The sequence below is a fragment of the Xiphophorus couchianus genome, chromosome 14 (genome assembly GCF_001444195.1).
Source record: "Xiphophorus couchianus chromosome 14, X_couchianus-1.0, whole genome shotgun sequence".
Classification (NCBI taxonomy): Eukaryota; Metazoa; Chordata; class Actinopteri; order Cyprinodontiformes; family Poeciliidae; genus Xiphophorus; species Xiphophorus couchianus.
In genome coordinates, this window is record NC_040241.1 from 22,826,427 (window position 1) to 22,850,705 (window position 24,279).

Genomic DNA, 24,279 nt, shown 5'->3' on the forward strand with positions numbered 1-24,279 from the left:
AAAGAAGCACCGACCATCACAGCTTCCCTCCCTCTCACACCTGACTGGGGAAACTGGAGTAGGTCTGTATTACCACTCCAGACACAGTGACTGGCTGAACGCATTATGTGACTGTGAGTTAACCAATAGTAATGCATTCAGAGCAGTACAGGAATGCATAAGGGCAGGTTTTACTCTGGGTCACACCAGCTGGCAGTGGAGCGTAGGAGCAGCGCCTGGCTCTGATTGGTTGTTTCTAGTTAGCGCTGGGAAAAGGCAGAAGAGCAACATTTTTTCTCTGATTTTCAGCAAATATAAATATATATTTTGTTGGATACTACAGTTGTTGGAAACTGTAGTATCCAACAACATTACTTGAGTATTATTGTGAACTATTAATACTCTCTATTTCAGTGAAATTTCTGGATACGATGCAACACTTGCTATTTCTTTATTTCCAGGAATAAACCCAGTCCTCTTTTATTTCTGTGCAGAATTGTGCTCATTTGCTTTAAGACATTAGTTTCAGCAATGTACTTTCTAAAGCTTATGCTGATTATTCAGCATTTCTGTTGACTCATGCACACTTATATGTCACTGAGTAATTTTTGTTTATTTTGTATTAAACAATATGATTATTTCATTTCACATAAATATCAGAACCTCCATCTTTACCACAAATGCAGAAACAGAGAACAGAAAAAGTTAAACACCTTGTGGGAATGAATCAGCCTGAAAGCATGTCTTCTATGAAACACAGGCATACCAGTTTATTCACATATTTTTAAGGTGGGTGTAACTTACATCTATTTATACTCGGAGTTGACTGATTCAAACTTTCATTATTGAGAGGTAAAATGGCTCAGAGAGGAGTCCTGCAGGAGAAAATCTCTTGTTCCATCTGTTTGGATCTACTGAAGGATCCGGTGTCTATTCCTTGTGGACACAGTTACTGTATGAACTGTATTAAAGACTGCTGGGATGGAGAAGATCAGAGGAGAATCTACAACTGTCCTCAATGCAGGAAAACCTTCAGCGAGAGGCCTGTCCTCAAAAAAAACATCATGCTGGCAGAGTTGGTGGAAGATTTGAAGAAGACTGGACTAAAAGCTGCTCCAGCTGATCACTGCTATGCTGGACCTGAAGATGTGGCCTGTGATGTCTGCACTGGGAGGAAGATGAAAGCTGTCAAGTCCTGCTTAACGTGTTCAGCTTCTTACTGTGGGGATCACCTCCAACCTCACTATGATACTCCACCATTAAAAAAGCACAATCTGGTGAATCCATCCCAGAAGCTGCAGGAGAACATCTGCTCTTGTCATAATAGGGTGTTGGAGATCTTCTGTCATACTGATCAGCAGTGTATCTGTTATCTCTGCACTATGGATGAACATAAAGGCCATGACACAGTCCCAGCTGCAGCAGAAAGAGCTGAGAAGCAGAAGGAGCTCCAGGAGAGTCGACAACAAATCCATCAGAGAATCCAGGACCAAGAGAAAGATGTGAAGCTGCTTCAACAGGAGGTGGAGGCCATCAATCGCTCTGCTGATAAAGCAGTGGAGGACAGTGAGAAGATCTTCACTGACCTGATCCGTCTCCTCCAGGAAAGAAGCTCTGATGTGAAGCAGCAGATCAGATCCCAGCAGGAAACTGAAGTGAGTCGAGTCAAAGATGTTCAGGAGAAGCTGGAGCAGGAGATCACTGAGCTGAAGAGGAAAGACGCTGAGCTGGAGCAGCTCTCACACACAGAGGATCACAACCAGTTTCTCCTCAACTACCCCTCACTGCCAGCACTCAGTGAGTCTAAAGGCTCATCCAGGATCGATATCTGTCCTCTGAGACACTTTGAGGACGTAGCACCAGCTGTGTCAGAGGTCAGAGATCAACTACAGGACGTCCTGAGAGACTCATGGAGAAACATCTCAGATGCAGTAGCTAGAGTGGAGATTCTACTGTCAGAACTAGATCCAACTGCCATGGAAATGGCTGGTCAATGTTTAAAAACTGTATACCATACCCCTGATCACTCAAGTTGGACACGCAGGCCATTCGTCCCCCTGCCCCGCTCCACAGCCAACCCTCCACCCCCACCTGCATCCTCTCTTTTCTCCACAGCTGAATCCCCACCCCAACCACTCTTCCGCCCACCACCATTATTTATGATGAGATCAAGGGGACGAGCGGGGAGACGGCTATGAAAACCAACTGGCCTAGAAATCTTAGTTCTGGTACTGGCACCGGGACATTGACTGAACCAACAGTTCCTCGGAGCAGGGCTGTGCAGAGATCTTTGAAGCTGCAGGGTTTCATCGTTAAAAAGGTTCATTGAACAAGATCTTAAAACAACGTACAACAACATAGCAACAACCCATCAAGAATCTAATATTTAATTGGATCCTACTGTGTCCCTGTCATCATGTGGGGACAATGCAAAGCAAATGTAGTCTTTTTTCTTGATAGGTGTAAAGTTGTGGTTTCTGCTGCTGACAGCTGAAGGATTATGTTGATCTGAGACTGTAGCTGTTAGACTATAGGAGAGAAGGTCGCTGGTTATGAAGTTATGAAATAAGCAAATTTCCTGCTTTTTTACTAAATAAACCCAAATAATATCTGACTGTCCATAACAACTTGGCTGCTTTAAACATTGAAAAAGCTCAGAGGGGTTAACTCTGCATAATGTTTTTGATGTTAGCACCTCTGAGAATTTTAAGACTCAGGAATATCAAGGCAAAGAAAACTCAGTAGCTGCTGGTAGGGCCCGTCCAGACATTCAGGGGCCCGTCCAGACATTCAGGGGCCCGTCCAGACATTCAGGGGCCCGTCCAGACATTCTATAAATACTTGAATGTAACACAGACCAGAGATGCAGTTTCACCCTCCTCAACTTTACCTTGAGCCTGGTGTCTTAACAACATGGAGGCAGAGGCACTAATAAAAGATGAAAAAAGTGGCTTGCAAGCAGGAAGTGAAGATATTTGACTAGAGGGAATCCTCTTCAGGGATTTTTAGTTCTTTAGAGCCACCTACTGGTAGTTTGGTGCAGCTGCATGCAAGACGTTCTTCAGCCACATGCTCAGAAAAAATGGAAGCTGGTGGAGACTCATGTACACAGATGTCACAGGAAACTATCAACAAGTGATCACTGAACTAATGATCCCTTAAACCGATGATGGGGACCCAGCATCTCCAAGAGACTGTGGTAATTTGGACCAAAGAAACACGATGTGCAGGAGTTTTATAATACTTTAAGAGTGAATACCTCACTAGTTATGTTTCAGGTTTTTGGTTTAAATTGTGATTTTCCATACATGATATAATCTATTTTTGTTGGGCTAAAAAGAAAGTTAAGGAGGTTAGATTTTATTCCTTTGAATGATATGTAATTCTGCTAGTCTTTTTGTTTTACAGAAACGGCAACAAAAAAGATGCAAGAGGAGAATAATCTGAGAAGTAACTAATAATGATTTAATTTGTCTTGTTTGATAGTAGATGAAGTCTGTGTATTAATAAATGATTATCATAATCTTGCAGTTATGGTTTTCATGGTTTGTTTAATAACATTAAATAACCTGAGCTAGTGGGAGCATATAGATATTTAATAAGAGGAGTCCCAGGATTACACCTTGGGGTACCCCGTATGAGACTTCATGGAACAAAGAGAACCCAACCAGAACCAAAGGTGGAGATTTGTTGGTGAAGGGAGCTGAGAACTGATCCAGGTGTCAGTTGCCCGATGCCAGGTTTCTTTTCTCTGTAATGGCTTTGTTAGCAGTGGGGGTTGCTGGACATTAAGCACAAATTGTCCAATATTATTAACCCTGTTTACTGTCATCCCCAAATTGGAATGGGCCAGTATAATAACCTCAGGTAGAAATATCACAATTTCCTGATGTCACAGTATAAATACAGCTCTAAGATGTGTTATTTTATATTTTCTTTAGCATGCTTTGATGGGACTGCGTCAGAAATTTGCCTCTTTAATGTTTTCTGTTCTAAAAGAACTAGGATATATGTGAATTTGACTGCAATTTTAAACTAGCGTATCACCATTATAGTGATAAACTCTATTTATCACATATTTGTATTAATAGCACAGATTGTCTGTCATCTTAATCCCGTGTGAATTGGCTGTTAATCATTTCTAAAGTAAAAATTCCCCTTAAATTACCTATACTATACCTTACTATATTTGTCTATGATGGATTTTTATGTTTTTGCGATTGAAGCACTTTGAGCTGTCATATTGTTGAAATGTGTTATACAAATAAATTTGGTTGATCGACGAGAAGCAGCAAATTAACGTCATATCCGTGAGATGAGTAAATTTCATGTCGTGATTTGTTCCACACATGACGACTGTAGTTCTGTAAATAAGACCTTCAACTTGTAAATGAAAGACAGCAACGGCTTCCTGACCTGGTTTTTAATCAGAAGTGGTGCTGGAGGTACAAAAGTTGTTTCTGATTATGTTAAATGTTTAACTACAGGTGTGGCTTTACAAGCTGCTGTTTGCTAAAAGTTCCTTTATGTAGTTGTTGATCTAACTGGTTGTGCAGTTTGTTTGCTTTTAACTTCAAATCAAATTAAAAGCTTTTAGCTGGAAGGGAATTTTTTTTAAATGAATAAACTTTGACTGAAACTGTGTATGGGTTTGCTTATTGTGTTTCTACCACAAGCCCAGTGGTAGAAAATGTAATCAAATGGACAGTAGTAACATGACTACAATTTCACAATAAAACAACTTTCATCATACAGCAAAATAACATGAAAGGTTAAATTATTTTAATGTAAAATGTCTGTACTGTAACTTGCAAAAATATACAGTATTTAATCAATAAATAAGCATCAACACCTAACTCTGAATCAGACTCAAAACACCAAACTATAATTAACAAACTGCAACAACAATCAGGCTAAATTCTATTAAAACTGAAGAAAGTCGACTAATAACACCAAGCAGCTGAGGCCTTGCCACCCACAAGAACTACAACATACTGGCATTGGATGAAGTAATCACAGATCGTAACATTTAATTCAGAAATCTAAAAGACTTCAAATTCAGATGGAACCACAACATCAAGCAATCTCCCGCTGTGATTGAAGGTCTTGCAAATGTTGTGCACTCATTCATACGCTGATGGTGGCAAGCTACTGGATAGTAGCCACAGCTGCCCTGGGGGAGTCTGGCAGAACTGAGGTTGCCATGCACCGGTTACATCGGGACCTCTGACCTACACCAGCAGGCAAGGCAGGTGAAATGTCTTGCTCCAAGACACAACAGAGGCAAACAACAGGAGCCAAACCAGCAACCCACTGAACAAGGAACAAACTCCTACCGCCATCGTCCAAACTTTCTCCTGGACAATGAAAGTGGTGATAGCCTTCCATGCAAAACCAAATTCAATGTGTTGAGTGTGCTGAAAATATCAGCTAAGTATGCCAATTTTGTGAGCCATTAGAAATTATCCACCTTTTTTTATGCAATTCATAAGTATGGTCCAGGAAGAGTTTTACCTCATCTTGAAGTTCAAACAGATGTGTGAGAACTTTTCCGATGGTAACCAACAAACCTCTGCGTGAAACACACTTTGTGTGTTTGCTTCCTATTTCATCACACAGCGCTTGGAGAAGACATGCGTTCAGTGGCTTTCTGTTGACGCTGCCATCTTTAAAGGCCTGGAAATGCCGGGTAGTGACGAAGGAAAAACAGCACAGCCTTCAGTTTCGTTTGGCCAGAGTGCAGCGCTCACCAGAGCAACCCGCAGCCTTCTGTTAGCAAGGCAACACTTTCCTTCGATCTGGTTAATTGTTTTCAGACTCGTCCACAACAGATTTTAGACATTATCTCAGCTGTTCTCTGTGGGTGGAACAGTGTGTTGTAGCAGCAGATGAGTAAACTGCACAAACAAATGAATCCTTTCTGTTCTCCTATCATTGCAGTTGCACCATCTATACAAATCCAGACGTGTCTTTACCAATCCACATTATTCTTCACAAAAAACGTGAGTTTAAAATTGCTTCTCTTGTGGTGTTTGTTGGCAGGGACTGACAGAAGAGAAAGTCATTGTGCACTCCGCTGGCATAAATGTGTCTTATCTCAGCAGGTTTGCCTCATTCCTTATGTTGGTAGATTAATTCAATTATTCAGAAGTTCTGACTAAATGTGGGGAACATTTTGGGAAGGAGATATTTTTCTTGAAGTAATTTTCTATAATTTCCTCTCCTGCTACTCCTCTTAAATTACTTGTTGTCTTGTTTTCCAATTTTGAAGACAGAATCAAAAAAATGAATTAAAATTTAAGACTGGATCCTTCTAAATGCTTCAGTGTAAGATAATGCCCCTTATTGAACTTATTGAACCCTTATTGAATATCCTTCACGTTGAGTGCCAGTAAGGGTGGAAGTTTCTATATTTGGGACAAAAACATCATAAACCAATTAAATATTTGTGACCCATAATCTTTTGTTTATGTACATGATTTGCACATGATTTATGTAGCTTTTTGAATGTTTAATTTTTACTAGGATAAAAACAGGATGCTATGATAGTTTTCATATCATGCAATTTTGTGGAGTTGCAACCAAATTAGAATGGAACTGCTCACTTTTAACCTGAGCTCAACGGCCTTTTAAAATCCACTCAATTGTAAAAACATTTTCAGTTCGGCAGACAGTAATCAGTTCAAAGTCCTACTTTGTTCTCTCCCCCTCTGGTTTATAAACATCATGATAGGTGGAACCAGTGACACTCTTTTCAGGAACCTGATATTTACACCTGGCTCAAATCAGTTGCTGTTGTTGGAAAGAGAAACTCAGTTATTTTTGAGAGCTGAAATGGCACAGAGAAGAGATTCCCAAGACCAAGATAACTTGTCTTGTTCCATCTGCTTAGATCTACTGAAGGATCCGGTGACTATTCCCTGTGGACACAGCTACTGTATGAACTGTATTAAAATCTCCTGGGATGGATTATATCAGAGAAGATTACACAGCTGCCCTCAGTGCAGAGAGCCATTTAGGCAGAGACCTATGTTGAAGAAAAACATCATGTTAGCAACGTTGGTTGAAAATTTGAAAAAGATAGTTGCTGCAGCTGATCACTGTTATGCTGGACCTGAAGATGTGACCTGTGATGTCTGCACTGGGAGGAAGATGAAAGCTGTCAAGTCCTGCTTAACGTGTTCAGCTTCTTACTGTGGGGATCACCTCCAACCTCACTATTATACTCCACCATTAAAAAAGCACAAGCTGGTGCATCCATCCCAGAAGCTCCAGGAGAACATCTGCTCTCATCATGATGAGGTGATGAAGATCTTCTGTCTTACTGATCAGCAGTGTATCTGTTATCTCTGCACTATGAATGAACATAAATACCATGAAACAGTCCCAGCTGCAGCAGAAAGGGCTGAGAAGCAGAAGAAGCTCCACGAGAGTCGACAACAAATCCATCAGAGAATCCAGGACCAAGAGAAAGATGTGAAGCTGCTTCAACAGGAGGTGGAGGCCATCAATGTCTCTGCTGATAAAGCAGTGGAGGACAGTGAGAAGATCTTCACTGAGCTGATCCGTCTCCTCCAGGAAAGAAGCTCTGATGTGAAGCAGCAGATCAGATCCCAGCAGGAAACTGAAGTGAGTCGAGTCAAAGATGTTCAGGAGAAGCTGGAGCAGGAGATCACTGAGCTGAAGAGGAAAGACACTGAGCTGGAGCAGGTCTCACACACAGAGGATCACATCCAGTTTCTCCTCAACTACCCCTCACTGCCAGCACTCAGTGAGTCTACACACTCATCCAGCATGAACATCCGTCCTCTGAGACACTTTGAGGACGTGACACCAGCTGTGCCTTCAACCTGAGCTAGGCAACTTTTTATCTATACTCAAGCACTGAAACATATTTCAGGGTTAGCAGACAGTGTTCAGTTCAAGATGCATCCTTGTTTCCTCTCCCTCTGGTTTACAAACGTCATGATGGGAGGAACCAGTGACACGCCCTTCAGTTACCCGACATTTACATGAGAACTGAAGCCAGTTTCTGTTCTACAAAAGAGAAACTCACACAGTTGATTTTACTGAGAGCTGAAATGGAGTACAGACAAGTTCAAATGGAGAAAATCTCTTGCTCCATCTGTTTGGAGATAGTGAAGGATCCGGTGACTATTCCCTGTGGACACAGCTACTGTATGACCTGCATTAACGACCAATGGGATGGAGAAGTTCAGAGGAGAAACCACAGCTGCCCTCAATGCAGAGAGAAATTTAGAAAAAGACCTGTCTTGAAGAAAAGCACAATGTTAGCAGATTTAGTGGATGAACTGAAGAAGAATGGACTCCAAGCGGCTCCAGCTGATCACTGCTATGCTGGACCTGAAGATGTGGCCTGTGATGTCTGCACTGGGAGGAAGAGGAAAGCTGTCAAGTCCTGTTTATCCTGTCCAGCTTCCTTCTGTGAGGATCACCTCCAACCTCACCAGGATGCTCCACCATTAAAGAAGCACAAGCTGGTGGATCCTTCCAAGAACCTCCAGGAGAACATCTGCTCTCGTCATGATAAGGTGATGGAGCTCTTCTGTCACACTGAAAGGGCAGAAAGGGCTGAGAAGCAGAAGGAGCTCCAGGAGAGTCGACAACAAATCCATCAGAGAATCCAGGACCAAGAGAAAGATGTGAAGCTGCTTCAACAGGAGGTGGAGGCCATCAATGTCTCTGCTGATAAAGCAGTGGAGGACAGTGAGAAGATCTTCACTGAGCTGATCCGTCTCCTCCAGAAAAGAAGCTCTGATGTGAAGCAGCAGATCAGATCCCAGCAGGAAACTGAAGTGAGTCGAGTCAAAGATGTTCAGGAGAAGCTGGAGCAGGAGATCACTGAGCTGAAGAGGAAAGACGCTGAGCTGGAGCAGCTCTCACACACAGAGGATCACATCCAGTTTCTCCTCAACTACCCCTCACTGCCAGCACTCAGTGAGTCTACACACTCATCCAGCATGAACATCCGTCCTCTGAGACACTTTGAGGACGTGACACCAGCTGTGTCAGAGCTCAGAGATAAACTACAGAAAATCCTGAGAGACAAATGGACAAACATCTCACGGTCAATTAGTGATGTGGATGTTTTACTGTCAGAACCAGAACCAAAGACCAGAGCTGGAATCCTAAAATATATGCAAGAAATCACTCTGGATCCAAACACAGAAAACAGGTTTCTGTTATTATCTGAGGAGAACAGAAAAGTAACGAGGGTAAAAGAACGACAATCTTATCCTGATCATCCAGAGAGATTTGATAATTTATGTTATCAGGTTCTGAGTACAGAGAGTCTGACTGGAGGTTGTTACTGGGAGGTGGAGTGGAGAGGAGGAGTTAATGTAGCCGTTTCTTACAAGAACATCAACAGAAAAGGAGGATTTGGAGTCAATGACAAATCCTGGTCATTATATTTTATCACAAAAGGTTATGTAGGTTTTCATAACAACATCAAAACTCCAGTATCAGGTCCTGTTTCCTCCAGAATAGGAGTGTTCCTGGATCACAGAGCAGGTATTCTGTCTTTCTACAGCGTCTCTAAAACTATGACTCTGATCCACAGAGTCCAGACCAGATTCACTCAGCCTCTACATGCTGGGATTCAACTTTTTGGTGAGGAATCATCTGCTGAGTTCATTAAACTGAAATAGTCAGCAGTGATCTGACGTCCAGTTTTTTAAAATGTGTATTTTAGTTTCAGGTGTTTGATTCTCCTCCATTGTTGCTGAGAGTTTTGTTTTCATTTCTTCACTGCTCACAGATCAGCTGTTTTTACGGAGTTACTTTATTATCTTTTTGTTTTGTTGGTGTTGGAGTTCATTTGAGTGCTGCCCCTTCCTGTTTCTGTTCACCCATGGAGACTCTCACTGCTAAGGAGGATTTTGATTCTCTAATTACATTTACATGAATTACTTTTTCATTTAAATCCATGTAAAAAATTAGCTGATGGAAACTGATTGCTACGATCATCATCAATCAGAAAGTTTTTCATTATTTTGTTGGACAAAGATCAGATTATGATGATGCAACTTTTAAAAACTCAAATAGTGTTTAGTATGGGCTGGTAAGTGAAATGTAAAAGGACATCAGCAGGTAAAAATAACTTCCTGCTGCGAGAAAACTATCATCCTTTTCAGCATTTATTGTAGTTGAAACGTTAAAAAAGGAAAGTGATCAATTTCATAACAATATTCTTCTTTCCAAAGGAAAAAATAGTTTTTGAACATTGAAGCAAAGATGCCAAAGTGTGAAACAATGTATTGGCTTAGAGTGGAAAATTCACTTATTCATAATCTCTAAAAGATGTTTTCAGAATGGAGTCCATTCATTTCTAGATTTAGCAGAGAAGCAAATTCTCTCCTGATTGTAGAGAAGAGCTGATGTTATCTAGTAATGTAGTTATCTAGTAAACTACATTGATTACATTAATTAACATGCTTTATGTGTTTTTTTATGGGAGACTTTATACAACAGCCAAGCTTGCCGTGTTTATTTTCTGCTTTAATGATTATATCTGTGTGATGCTGTAATATTGTAAAAATCTGAATAATCTAAATTTATTTGTAACATTTAGTTGATTTTGGTTATTTAATCTTTCATCCTGGTTAACTTTTATAAAAGAAAAATAAAGAATGTCAAAGCTAACAGTTTTTGAATCTGTGTGAGACTGTTGCTTTTAACATGCACAAATTTCAGATTGCTTGTTAACTGAAGATTTGTTGGTCAAAAGGAAAAGGCCAATTCCAAACATGTTGTTTAGATGGTTAATTCAGGAGGAAATAGTGATGAGGTACAGGTGTGTGTGTACGGGGGCGGGGCTTGTCTGGTTTCATTTGGCTGCAGTTTGTTCTCACAAGGTTCACTTTCATGATTGAACAACATTTTTGTAATGAGGTTGTTATCCTGTGTTTCATTTTCTGTTTTAATAAACAATTTTAATAATTTTTCTCTTTACTTTTTTTCCTTCAGAGACCTCCTCTGGTGCACCAAGAATAAGATAAAAAAACATGGTCAAGTGCTGAGGTTTCTGCTGTTATGAGGCATTTTAAAGCTCACATAGGTAAAGGAAAACTTGCCACTAAAAATGAGTGCAAACACTGCAAGTTGGTGGAAGGTCCTGTGCTGGCTCAAAGAACAGCACAAAATATCAGGGACTTTGTGAGAAACCGTAGAATAACTGCTATGAGGCAGGCACAAAAGAACAGGCTCTAGATTTTATGTGAAGTAATCATTTGTTCAAAAGTGTTCCGTTTTGGCATCAAGGCTAGAGAAGGTTGTACCCAACATCGTCTCAACAGAACAAACTGGTTTTATAAAAGGTCGTCAGTCTTTTACAAATATTCGCAAACTTTTAAATATCATTTATTCCCCTGCGTCTGGGGAGATTCCTGAAGTAGTTGCCTCTCTGGACGCGGAAAAAGCATTTGACCGAGTGGAATTTAATTATTTGTTTACCGTACTGGGAAAATTTGGCTTTGGTTTAAATTTTATAACCTGGATACGCTTGTTATATACATCACCCAAAGCATCTGTTCTTACAAATAAGATATCTTCCCATTTATTTTCTCTCTCAAGGGGCACACGCCAGGGTTGCCCTCTAAGCCCACTTTTATTTGCATTAGCTATTGAGCCTTTGTCAATAAAATTAAGGACAACCCCTAATTTTTTCGGTATTCGTAGGTTTGATAGCGAATATAAAATTTCTTTATATGCCGATGATTTACTTTTGTATATTTCTGACCAAGTGTCATGTATTCCTACTATTGTCAATATTCTTAATGACTTTGGAAGTTTTTCAGGTTACAAATTAAACAAATTAAACAGAGAGTTTCTAGAAAGGCCCAGAGATAAAGGCGGTCTGGCTTTACCTAATATGAGAAACTATTACTGGGCATCTAATATCCAAAAAATTATATATTGGTATCAAAGCCCGCAGCTGGATTGGTGTAGGATTGAAGCAAACTCCTGCACCTCTTCCTCTCTTTCTGCTTTGGTTACTACTGGATTACCACTTTCACCCTTTAAATTCACCCATAATCCTGTAGTATCCTCCTCTCTTAGGATATGGATACAATTCAGACAACACTTTAATTTAAAAGAATTTTCTTTATATAGCCCTATTTGTAATAATCACCTTTTCCCGGCTGCCAGGATGGATCACACCTTCGCTTTATGGAGGAGGAATGGTTTGGAAACTTGTGACCATTTTCATATAGACGGTGTTTTTGCCAACTTCACTGACCTTTCGGCCAAATTCCAATTACAAAAAACTGATCTTTTTAGATATTTCCAGGTCCGTCATTTTATTCAAAGTCGAAGTCCAGTATTTCCTGCCTCTCCAGCAGACTCGGGGCTTGAGAGGATTTTGCGTAACCCTTTGTATCTCAGGAGGCACATAGCAAACATCTCAAATATAATAACATCTCTTCAGGAAACAACACTAGATGAGCTTAGAATTGCATGGTCTGAAGAACTTGGTTCTGTTATTTCTGAACATTTCTGGGAACGTGCTCTGGAAAGAATCAATGGAACATCGTCCTGTGCACGGCTTAGCCTTATACAGTTAAAAATCCTCCATAGAACTTACTATACCAAATCTAAACTCTCAAGAATTTATAAGGACATTGATGACAGATGTGAGCGGTGCCATTCTGCCCCAGCAAATATGACCCATATGTTTTGGAATTGCCCGAAATTAACCGAATTTTGGTCATCCATCTGTAAAACATTGAATGAAGCATTTAATACCAAAATCAAACTGTTTGCAGGATTGGCCATCTTTGGAGTATTGTTTGAGGAGCACATGCTATCTACTGATCAAATGAATCCGTTCGCCTTTGCCTCCTTAGTAGCCCGTAGACTTATAGTCTTACTCTGGAAATCCTCTGAACCACCTAAAGTCTCGGTTTGGCTCACTGATTTAATGTCTCTCTTGAAATTAGAAAAAATTAAATACTTTATTAGAGGCTCAACAAGACAATTTCACAGGGTGTGGGACCCTATGATGGAATACTTTAAAAATCTTAAAAATATAGAATCACCTCCATAAGCCTATAGACCCCTAAGATGTGTATGTATATGTTTATATGTATGTATGAATATATATATATATAATTGATGATGACAAATTGTTGCATTGTCGACACATAATGTTCCATTTTTTATTTTTTTTTCTTTCTTTCTCTTCTGTTGAATGTGGGTGGGTGGGGTCGGGTTGTTAAAAGATAAAGCAAATTTAATTCATGTTACCGTATTTTTATGTACCTTACATTGTATTTTTTTTGAATAAAAAAAATAAAAATAAAAAAAAAAAGTTCCGTTTTGTTCATGCTACTAAAACATTTTTTTTGTTGCCTATCAAACAATATTATCTGTAAAGTCCCGTGACTTAGAGGCTGTTTAAATGTATTTGTGTTGTTAGGCAGAAAAGCGTTTTTCTAATGGTGAGGCATTTTTCTGTTGTCCAGCATAAAATGATTAGAAAAGGTGGCAGAATTTTAATTTAACATTCTTTTACTTATTTATTTATATTCAGAATATTTGACAACACTCTGCACCCTAAAGACCTTATTTTACTTTACTATATGTTTTGTTGAGGCACTTAAACTAGATTGTTTTTTTCTTTTGGTCATTTCAATTTCAGGCTTACTTTTATTTTTTTTTAAGAAAAATAACTGAATTATTTGGTCATATTTACCTAATAAAATATGTTCTGTTAATTATTTGTGCTGTCAGGTTGCATATTTATGCTAATCAGCAGGTTTTTAAATATGACGTACGTAGTTGTCCCTTTAAAGTTCTCACAATACTTTGTTTTGTTCTCATAAACCACATTTTGCTGAAAAAAAGGCTGTGTAGCTGCTATCTGAAACCTAAAGTGAGCTAAATTTCTTTCAGATTTTTTGCAGTGTTTTAAGACACCTCCCATTGCTCTAGCTACTTGGGAAAGGGTTGTCCATCTAAACCACCTCCGGGCCTGTTTGGCGAAAAAGTCAGGCTATACCACATATACCTGTATAGGTGTGTCTGTGAGCATGTGTGGTTATCTGAAATAGGATTGGCCTGCAGTACCAAGGAAAATCCGATAGAGGGCACTATACCACCAGACCTTCCATCCATCCATCCATTTTCTGTTCACCCTTGTCCCTAATGGGGTCGGGAGGGTTGCTGGTGCCCATCTCCAGCTACGTTCCAGGCGAGAGGCGGGTTCACCCTGGACAGGTCGCCAGTCTGTCGCAGAGCAACACAGAGACATACAGGACACACAACCATGCACACTCACACCTAGGGAGAATTTAGAGAGATCAATTAACCTAACAGTCATGTTTTCGGACTGTGGGAGGAAGCCGGAGAACCCGGAGAGAACCCACGCACGCACAGGGAGAACATGCAAACTACCACCAGACCTGAATTATTGAATAAACACTAAAACACAGCGATCATGTGGAACAACAAAACAAACAAATGCATCATGGGTAACGTTTAATTTTATTTTATGTTTTTCGTTATATATGGGGGAAAATGCAAGACCTTTACAATATTTATTAATTACAGTAACCATTCCTGCACAATTTGCTCATCCTGCTGTCGTTTTATTTATTATAAAAAGATTTTTTATGTGAATTTCTGGCTCTAAGTTATGGCTCAGAAGGTCTTCAAATAGCCAAAGACCCATTTGTGAGATTAACTATAGATCTTGTCACATTCTCACTATAGTTAAAAACATGATCTACTTTTCCTTTTAGGCTAATAGTGAAAATGCTAATGTGACCTTTGTTTTTGTTCAGCTGGAGATAATTTAAACTGTCTACTTTAATTTCCTGCCTCGTTCTCCAGCTTTTTGGGTGGCATCATTAATTCTTTTGGTGCCTCCACCTTTTCTTTTTCTCTCCTCTGTTTTTGCTTCATCTCTAGAATATCTGTTTGTGTGATAAATTAGCACATTTTTAGAAGTGCCTTCATTATGGAGGACTGATGCTGCCAAAATTGGCAAATAATAATAAATTATAAATGATAGCCCTAACCCTTCCTTTTCCTTTGCCACTTTACCTTACAAGAGTCAGGAAGAAAAAAAGAGAAAATGAGAAACAAAATATGTAAAGGAGAAAACAGCAGGGGATAAAATGCAGAGGAAATAATGGGAGAAAATAAATCAATGAATGATTAAAAAAGGGACGATGAATAAAAAATAAATACAGAATGAGAAAAGGTGAGGCAATTTAAACAAAGGAAGAATAATAACACAATACGATTAGAAATTAGATGTAAATTTAAACAATATATTGTTTATACTGTTGAACATGAAAAGCAAATTCTGGATCAGTGATTGTGGATGTAAGAGCCAAAAATGTCAGTTTGAACATTGTTTGTTGTGTATGCTTTTTGCATATTTGGATATTTTCTTAGCAATAAGGTTTTTATTTTAGTATGTTTCTTTTGTAGAAAAGCGCCACCTAAAGGACATAATTGAAAATATATGAAAAGTGCTGCGTCACTTAGTTCAGAAAAGAAAATTGAATGTTGTATTGTCGGTCAACTAAGCTCTACACAGTTTTTGACCGTTAAAATGTGGAATGCTGTGCAAGATTGAAGAATTCTTATGTAATGTCTGCTCGAAGAAAAGTAAAGTTTGTCGTTCGTCAGACTTTGTGTGGACTCGTAAGTACTTTTTTAATGCACAAGAGCATATCGTCGGACAGAAACGCGTCAGCTTAGAGCTAAGCTAACAAACATCAACAAAGAAAGAAAACTGAGCTGGTTGAACAATATAGTGGCTTTACACCAGAACGAATAAGCAGCCACTACAGTGGAAGTGAATTAAAAAGAACAGAAAATTACTTAATAGTTTTTATCAAATTTTAATGTTCTATGTTGTAATCAGATATATGGACAAAATGTATTTAAGTGTTACCATTTACAACATTTAGTTTTGTGCAGACAAGTGATCCAAAAATATCTATTATCCAATAATTTGTGGCTGGATTATGTTTTATTTGTTAGAAACAATTAACAACTCTGTAGAAGTCCTTAAAATCAGTTAAAGATTTATTGCAATGTTAGTTTGCCTTCTTAGATTTTTAATTATTTTATTTGCAAGTTTAGATTTTTTATTTCTGCTGTTTTCAAATTATTTAGAATTTATTGTCTTTGTACTTAGAGAGGAATGATGAAGAGTCAGCACACAGCTTGAGTTACTACAGCTGGAAACTAGAGATCAGGCTGAAACCTGGGAGTAGTGATGGACTCAGTTCTGAGCCTGCAGAGCCACATAAAGACAGTTACAAAGTCGGCCTTCTATCACCTGAAGAACATTTCCAGGAATACAGGACTAATGTCTCAGTGAGATCTAGAGGAACTCAGTGTCTTAACAGGTCTACCTAAAAAAAAAATAATTTAAAAAAATCAAGCCTCCAGCTGCTGCTGATCCAAAATGCTGCTGCTGGAGTTCTCACTAAAACCAGGAAGTTAAAGCACATCACACCAGTTTTAAAGTCACTAGATTTAAAGTTAGATTACAACGAGGCCTGTCAAAATAACAAATATTTACTGAGCGATTAATTTTCCCAGAAGTTATTGTGATAAACTGTAATATTGTAGTTTTGTGACAATTTTCAAATAATCTAATGATAGTAGCACAATAATGCAAGAATACATTCTTAAATATCAATAAACTTTACATTCTAATGAACATTTAACACTGGAAATGGAAGACATTTTAAATATCTAAAATAAACAATGAATAAAATAAATTATAAATGTTTGTAAACAAAACTGTCCGTCAAACACAGGGCTAGTTGAGACCAAAACACCGAACCGAAGACTTTTATCATCCAGTTTTTGGTAGAAAGAAAGAAATGAGAAAAACAATAAATCATGGTAATGGAAATTATTGAGCTCCCTTTAATTTATCATGTGATTGCTTTATTGTTTATTGTGACAGGCCTAATTACAACTGGTTAGACCTGAAACAACCAACAGTTTCTGCCCTCTTTTTGCCTCGGGTACTTTCCCCGGGTACTGTCTGAACTTGTGCTGATTATGTGGATCCAGACAAATAACAACTGTTATGTAGTTTTATTTGTTAAGTATGTCGTTTATTTATTGAGTTGTATTAACTCAGATGTAAAAAATAAATATTTCTAAAAAATAATGGTGCTGGAAAAGTGAGTATTTATCTCTATTTAGATGATCTGAAGAACTAATTTATTCCGGTCAGAAGTTCATATCTGAGAACAGGTGGAACCACAATGTTTACTGCAGCAACATGTTCAGACACTAAAATAAACAGCCGTTACTAACGAGGAAGATGACTCAGATTTCTGATGTATTAATAGAACATATGTCTCATCCAGGTTTACAGTTATTCAGTGTTTAACAGCTATAAAAGCTTTCTGTAGTCATAGTGAAGGTTTCTGTACAAGACGATGGGAAGTACGGGTGAAGAGTTCATAAAATCTAAAACTCCAATGAATGAAATATAAATGATCTTAATAGCGGGTGACTCAGATACAGTTTTACTTTTTATAGAGTCCTTTAGCCAACACATATAACTATTCATCAGATTGTGCAATATAGCATGACAGGTTGGTAATCCAACAAGCAATAAGCATTACATTTTGTCAAAGTCAACAATTACACATCAAGTATTTTTGATCAAAGCTCCACTTGCTATTAATCAAAGGCTATTTGATTTGTTGCCTGGGCAAGTAATCATAATTTAGAGTTGATGTGAGAGACGATATCTGATCCATAATCTCTTGTCTCTATTTGCAGAATTTGCATGCAACATATACAGTACATACTGTTTCACTGTGCTTAATATTAACACTAAGATAAAAACAGGATGTTTTCAGTTTTCTACGCAACTGCAATTTCTGTTTCCTACTTGTATTCAACCAGGAATGAAACCTGGAACATTTCAACCTGAGCTTAGCAACCTTTTTAAATTAATTCAGTGATAAAAACATATTTAAGGGCTGGCAGAAAGAGTTTAGTTCAAAGTGCTGCCTTGATTCCTGCCCCTCTGGTTTTCAAACGTTATAATGGGTGGAACCAGAGACACACCCTTCAGGAACCGGATATTTACATCCCAGTCAGGTTTCTGTTGCTGGGAATGAAAACCAAAACAGTCATTGTTACTGAGAGTTTAAATGGAGAAGAGGGGAGTTCAGATGGATAACATCTCTTGTTCCATCTGTTTGGATTTACTGAGAGTCCTTAATATTTCTTTTTAACTCATTCTAGTTTGTCATGTCCATATTGTTGTTATTTTCCTTTTAGCATGCCTCACCGTAGTTCCTTTTGGTCGGGTCCTTCTGTCATAAGTTGTGGTGTGAGGTGGTGAGGCAGGACGCTGTAGACCCAGGTAGAGATGAATTATGGTGTTTAATCATGAAAATAATGCACAAAAACAATCCAAAGTCCAAAATCCAGGCAGCACAGCTGAGTGGAAGACAAAAGGCTCAACACTGGTAGCACCGGCAAACAAATGGACAGCGCAGACAGACTAGTTCAACACATTAGACAAAGACACAGCAACACAGGTGACATTAAATACACAGGAGGTAATCAGGGAACGAGACACACCTGGAAACAATCAAGGGGAAGACAGGAAAATACGGAGACTCAGAAGACACAAAAACTTAAAATAAACACACAGAAAACCTCAAATCATGACAAAATCACTGCACTATCTCATTATAGAGAAATATAGATATTTCTCTATAATGAGAAATATATAGAGTCAACTGAACTAAAGAGTTCAGTTGACTGGGAAAGCTACGTGTAGCTCTAAGCAGCATCTAGATTTCCCAGCCAATAGTTTCAAGACATTTTAGCAAGTTATGGGACCATTTTATGTAACTTATAGAAGTGAACCAAAGACAAATATCCATAAAAGAGGTCAGCTAAACTTTAAAAGGTTAAAGGGTAAATTCTTCAAAATGTCTCTGTGTGAGATTATTCCCTGATGTAGAATACACATATTTTAACGTTTTTCACATTTTAGCTTGGTATTTCAATAAGTAATGAGAAATAAAACACAATAAACCTGGAAAAGAAAGTTCTGATCCATAATTTGTTGTCTCCGTCTGCAGAATTTGCATGTGGCACATGTGGTTCTGTTGGACTGTGGTTGATGAAAACATCAACCACAGTCCACAAACTGTTTTCCTCAAGAAAACAGTTTGTTTTCTTGGAACACGGCAACTTAAGCCAAACAACCTTTTTACCTCCACTCAGTTTTTCAAACATACAGTACAGACCAAACGTTTGGACACACCTTTTAATTCAATGAGTTTCCTTTATTTTCATGACTATTGACATTGTAGATTCACACTGAAGGCATCAAAACTATGAATAACATGTGGAAATATGCACTAAACAAAAAAGTGTAAAACAACAGAAAATACCCCTTATATTCTAGTTTCTTCAAAGTAGCAACCTTTTGCTGTGATTACTGCTTTGCACACACTCTGCATTTTCTTGATGAGCATCAAGAGGTCGTCACCTGAAATGGTTTTCACTTCATAGCTGTGCCCTGTCAGGTTAATAAGTGGGATTTCTTGCCTTATAAATAGTCATGAAAATAAAGAAAACCCATTGAATTAGAAAGTGTGTCCAAACTTTTGGTCTGTACTGTATTTCAGGGTTAAAGGGCTGTGTTCAGCTCAAACAGCTTCTTTGTTCCTTCCCTGTCTGCTTTGTAGACGTCATGATGGGTGGGACCATTGACAGAACATTTACCTGATATTTACATGTGAACTGAAACTAGTTCCTATTCCGAGGAAGAGAAACTCAAAGTCGTTACTGAGAGCAGAAATGGAGAAGAGACGAGTTCAGCAGGAGAAAATCTCTTGTTCCATCTGTTTGGAGCAACTGAAGGATCCGGTGACTATTCCCTGTGGACACAGTTACTGTATGAAATGTATTAATGACCACTGGGATGGAGAAGATCAGAGGAGAAAATACAACTGCCCTCAATGCAGGAAAGAGTTCATACCAAGACCTGTCCTGGAGAAAAACATCATGTTAGCTGAGTTGGTGATGGATCTAAAGAAGACTAAGCACAAAGCCGTTCCACCTGTTGACTGCTATGCTGGATCTGATGATGTGGCCTGTGATGTCTGCACTGGGAGGAAGAGGAAAGCTTCCAAGTCCTGCTTATCCTGTCCAGCTTCCTACTGTGAGGATCACCTCCAACCTCACCATGATGCTCCACCATTAAAGAAACACAAGCTGGTGAGCCCGTCTAAGAACCTCCAGGAGAACATCTGCTCTCGTCATGATGAGGTGATGAAGATCTTCTGTCGTACTGATCAGCAGTGTATCTGTTATCTCTGCACTATGGAGGAACATAAAGGACATGACACAGTCCCAGCTGCAGCAGAAAGAGCTGAGAAGCAGAAGAAGCTCCAGGAGAGTCGACAACAAATCCAGCAGAGAATCCAGGACCAAGAGAAAGATGTGAAGCTGCTTCAACAGGAGGTGGAGGCCATCAATGTCTCTGCTGATAAAGCAGTGGAGGACAGTGAGAAGATCTTCACTGAGCTGATCCGTCTCCTCCAGAAAAGAAGGTCTGATGTGACGCAGCAGATCAGATCCCAGCAGGAAACTGAAGTGAGTCGAGTCAAAGATGTTCAGGAGAAGCTGGAGCAGGAGATCACTGAGCTGAAGAGGAAAGACGCTGAGCTGGAGCAGCTCTCACACACAGAGGATCACAACCAGTTTCTCCTCAACTACCCCTCACTGCCAGCACTCAGTGAGTCTACACACTCATCCAGCATCAACATCCGTCCTCTGAGACACTTTGAGGACGTGACAGCAGCTGTGTCAGAGCTCAGAGACAAACTACAGAAAATCCTGATAGACACATGGAGAAAAAATTTACTGACAGTCACAAAGTTGGATGTTGCACTGCCAGAACCAAAGACCAGAGTTGAGTTCTTAAGGTGTTTACAAAAAATCACTCTGGATGCAAATACAGCAAGTAGATTTCTGTTATTATCTGAGGGGAACAGAAAAGTAACAAGAATGAACCAACAAGTGTTTTATCCTGATCATCCAGACAGATTCACTTTTTGGCCTCAGATCCTGAGCAGAGAGAGTCTGACCGGACGCTGTTACTGGGAGGTGGAGTGGAAAGGAGGAGGAGTTAATATCGCAGTTTCAAACAAGAACGTCAACAGATCAGGAACATCAGCTGGATGTTCATTTGGATTCAATGACAAATCTTGGTCACTGCGCTGTGACACAAGTAGTTGTACATTTTGGCACAACAAAAGACAAACTCCAGTATCAGGTCCAGTTTCCTCCAGAATAGGAGTGTACCTGGATCACAGAGCAGGTATTCTGTGTTTCTACAGAATCTCTAAAACCATGACTCTCCTCCACAGAGTCCAGACCAGATTCACTCAGCCTCTACATGCTGGGATTAGACTTTCTGAAGGATCCTCTGCTGAGTTTGTTAAACCTAAGTAGTCAGCAGTGATCTGAGGTCCAGTTGGTTAAAATGTGTATTTTAGTTTCAGTTTTTCAGTCTCCACCCAGCTGTCGTTATGGAGCTACTTTGCCGTGTTTGTTGACATCCATTCATTTTTAGAGACTGCACCAGGGCAATTGTGGCTACGTAATTTGACACCATCTGTTTCTGAGAGACTAAATGCAATGTGACGTTTTCCAGATTAGATAAAGTGGTGTATAAGAACAGGCCATTTAACTTTTCTGTCCAGGCCTGTTTCATTCATTTGCTTGTTAAGATGATTCTGTTGAACCACATTTCAAAAGCAATGTCTGATTTTCATTGGTTAATTTGCATTCCTTTTTTCATGTATTATTACTTTTTTCAGTTTCATGTTATTTCAGTGACCACTGTGATTGTGATTGTCATTAACAACAATTGTGTCCAGATGTGTATTAGGGAAAACAAAACAACCTCCAAAGAAGACTAATTACATCATGAAATACACCCACAAAACCAAACTCATGACTTTCAACTGCATGACAATAGATGTTGCCGTGTTAAAACATATCCCTAATTTTCTGATGACTGCTTGTCTTTTAAGAAGCAGCAAAAATTATAAACTTTGTAGCACTTTTGTAAATAATTCATGTTATAACACAAATTAATGCTTTTCTTAAGTTGATTTTTATACTTTAACACACAAGAAGTGACTCACTATTTGTATTTTTCTTGAACTGGAGAAAACTGATGAAAAAGAACAGGACAACTAGATGAGTACTATGTAAATTCAGATATTATCCTTTTTATTTTGAACACAGACTTTCTCCTAAAATGTTTTAGTTTGCAATAAATGTGAGCCTTTTTTTGTGTAGTATGGATTGATTTTAATTGACTAAGCAGATTAATTATTTATATACATTTGGTGCAACATTACCGATGGGCTGTTTTTAATTATCTGTGTGCTCTGAACATATCCAAAAACACAAACGCACAATATTCTAGGGATGGGAAGAGATAGTAGTGCTTACCTTCTGTAGTCGTGCTGATTGGTGTTGTGCTGTCACAAACCTTGGCCACCATGGAAAATATCTTCAAATTTGGTGCTATTGTCTCCATCCTGCACTAACTTTTTTCACCTCCTAAGTTTTTCAGACACATCCATCCCTTTCTCCTTTCGTTGTGACATGTTGTTTAATTTATATCTTAGATGCATGAGTGACAGAACCTTACACTCTTCTATAATATTTGGGTTGCCCATATGAGAATCAACCTGTTTTGGGCCTATTGTTGTCATTTTCATCAAGGATAATCAATTGTAATATAATCAGGCCCAAGCAGTGGAAACACTGTGTAATTCAAATGTTTCTTCTTATTTTTCTTGACACAAAAGAAGAGCCAGTTTGGAGGCCTAGACACATAAAAACTCACCAAATTCTATCCCAAATGGTTTCCAACTGAAATTTTAGTATTTTAATGAAATTACAAATGGGCGTGGCCAAGTGACTCTACAGCGCCCCCTAATGTGAGATAGGCCAACTGGGATTGGCAAATTCTGCATGTAAGCAGAAAACCCTGAAATAAGAAAAGAAATCTTTTGAACTCATGCCCTTAACAAAACAGGAAGTTGGGCAATTTGCATCAAAGGATAATTTTTGGCCATTTTTCAATTTTCATTTATGTCTAACTTTAACAAATTACTCATACTTGGTCAAAATGCCCTTGGGGCATTGGGGATTAAAAGTTATCAAAAGCTTGAGTTTTTGTGCTTGTTAAAGGGGCTTTACACTTACACTGAGAAGTGTAATCTCACTCAGAGATACTAATGCTAGACAGTTCATTCAATGCTTTTTAGCTAGATATACCAAACACCAGAGTGTGTTTTATGGCTGGAGATTGTTATTGACTGTTATGAGAAATAGGTTTTGGATGTCAAGAAAGATTTTTGTGGATGGATTTTGCTTTAAAGATTTTAACCTGTAACTAATTTTTGCTTTTAATAACTATTCTTTCATTTTTTCTTCTATTACCAGAAATTCTTGCATCTGAGTGTTTTTGCTTGTCAAGTGTTCCTAAAATACAAGTTTCATATTTCAGTCACTATTAAAGAATATGTATTTAGATTTTAACTCTCATTCAAATTTCCCCCATATATTAAAGCTGCAATATGTACATATAAAACATGTTTATATATTTTAACAAATATGTAAAATAAAAACATTCTTTCTAGAAGTTACATATTGCAGCCCAGTATGTAACTTTTATTCTCCCAAATAATACAATGTCTAAATGTAAAACATATATTTAAAACTATTCAAGAAGAAATACTATTTATGAAATTAACTGTAGATCTTGCCATATTCTAGGTGAAAACATTGACTACCCTTCTTTTTAATCTAGTAGTTAATAAATATTGAAAATGTCCTGCATTTTTCATCATAAATAACAAAAACGATAAAGAAAATATAAAATTAAACAATTTTGTTAAAAGTCAATGTGCTCATTTAGCTCTGTGTTACCCATGATGCAACTGTTTGTTTTGTAGTTCCATTTGCAAATTACTGATTCTACACACCATGGAAACCGTGGACAAACCTTCTGGGATACATATCATCATTTATCCCACATGCCTCCCACCTAGGTATGCTGGCTGGGTTGGATGAGGAACCATTATAACTGCTTGCAGTTCTAGTATATTATTGAAACAGGTCTCCTGGAGAGATGAAGCAGGACAGAGGAGGGAGAAAGTCAAGATGCAGCCACCAAAAAGATTTATGATGCAACCCAAAAAATTGGAGAAAGAAGCAACAAATTATCGTAAT

At 38.5% G+C, this 24,279-nt stretch overlaps 5 protein-coding genes across 6 annotated transcripts in view; 4 read left to right on the forward strand and 1 right to left on the reverse strand.

The window, feature by feature from the left end:
- The window catches only part of LOC114156967 (myelin-oligodendrocyte glycoprotein-like), a 1,059,483-nt gene that overhangs the window by 867,247 nt on the left and 167,957 nt on the right, over nucleotides 1-24,279 (reverse strand). The gene's annotated exons all lie outside the window — the stretch shown is intronic.
- LOC114156938 (E3 ubiquitin/ISG15 ligase TRIM25-like) lies at nucleotides 832-4,262 on the forward strand. The gene has a single exon (XM_028037567.1). The coding sequence runs from the start codon at nucleotides 837-839 to the stop codon at nucleotides 2,175-2,177; it is 1,341 nt and encodes a 446-aa protein (XP_027893368.1). The 5' UTR covers nucleotides 832-836; the 3' UTR covers nucleotides 2,178-4,262.
- Nucleotides 6,722-7,563, forward strand: LOC114156974 (E3 ubiquitin/ISG15 ligase TRIM25-like; the record flags this gene model as incomplete). The annotated part of the gene is made up of 1 exon (XM_028037640.1): nucleotides 6,722-7,563. A coding segment is annotated over exon 1 (750 nt), but the record flags the coding sequence as incomplete, so codon positions are not given.
- Nucleotides 8,013-10,003, forward strand: LOC114156922 (tripartite motif-containing protein 16-like). Its single transcript, XM_028037540.1, has one exon. It carries the CDS (start codon nucleotides 8,061-8,063, stop codon nucleotides 9,648-9,650), a length of 1,590 nt encoding a protein of 529 aa, XP_027893341.1. The 5' UTR covers nucleotides 8,013-8,060; the 3' UTR covers nucleotides 9,651-10,003.
- On the forward strand, nucleotides 19,758-22,321 carry LOC114156912 (tripartite motif-containing protein 16-like). The gene has a single exon (XM_028037524.1). The coding sequence runs from the start codon at nucleotides 19,819-19,821 to the stop codon at nucleotides 21,475-21,477; it is 1,659 nt and encodes a 552-aa protein (XP_027893325.1). The 5' UTR covers nucleotides 19,758-19,818; the 3' UTR covers nucleotides 21,478-22,321.

What these genes read in the sequence shown, in the direction of transcription:
- LOC114156938 (XM_028037567.1), top strand. Translation starts at nt 837, where the DNA reads ATGGCTCAGAGAGGAGTCCTGCAGGAGAAAATCTCTTGTTCCATCTGT.
- LOC114156922 (XM_028037540.1), top strand. Translation starts at nt 8,061, where the DNA reads ATGGAGTACAGACAAGTTCAAATGGAGAAAATCTCTTGCTCCATCTGT.
- LOC114156912 (XM_028037524.1), top strand. Translation starts at nt 19,819, where the DNA reads ATGGAGAAGAGACGAGTTCAGCAGGAGAAAATCTCTTGTTCCATCTGT.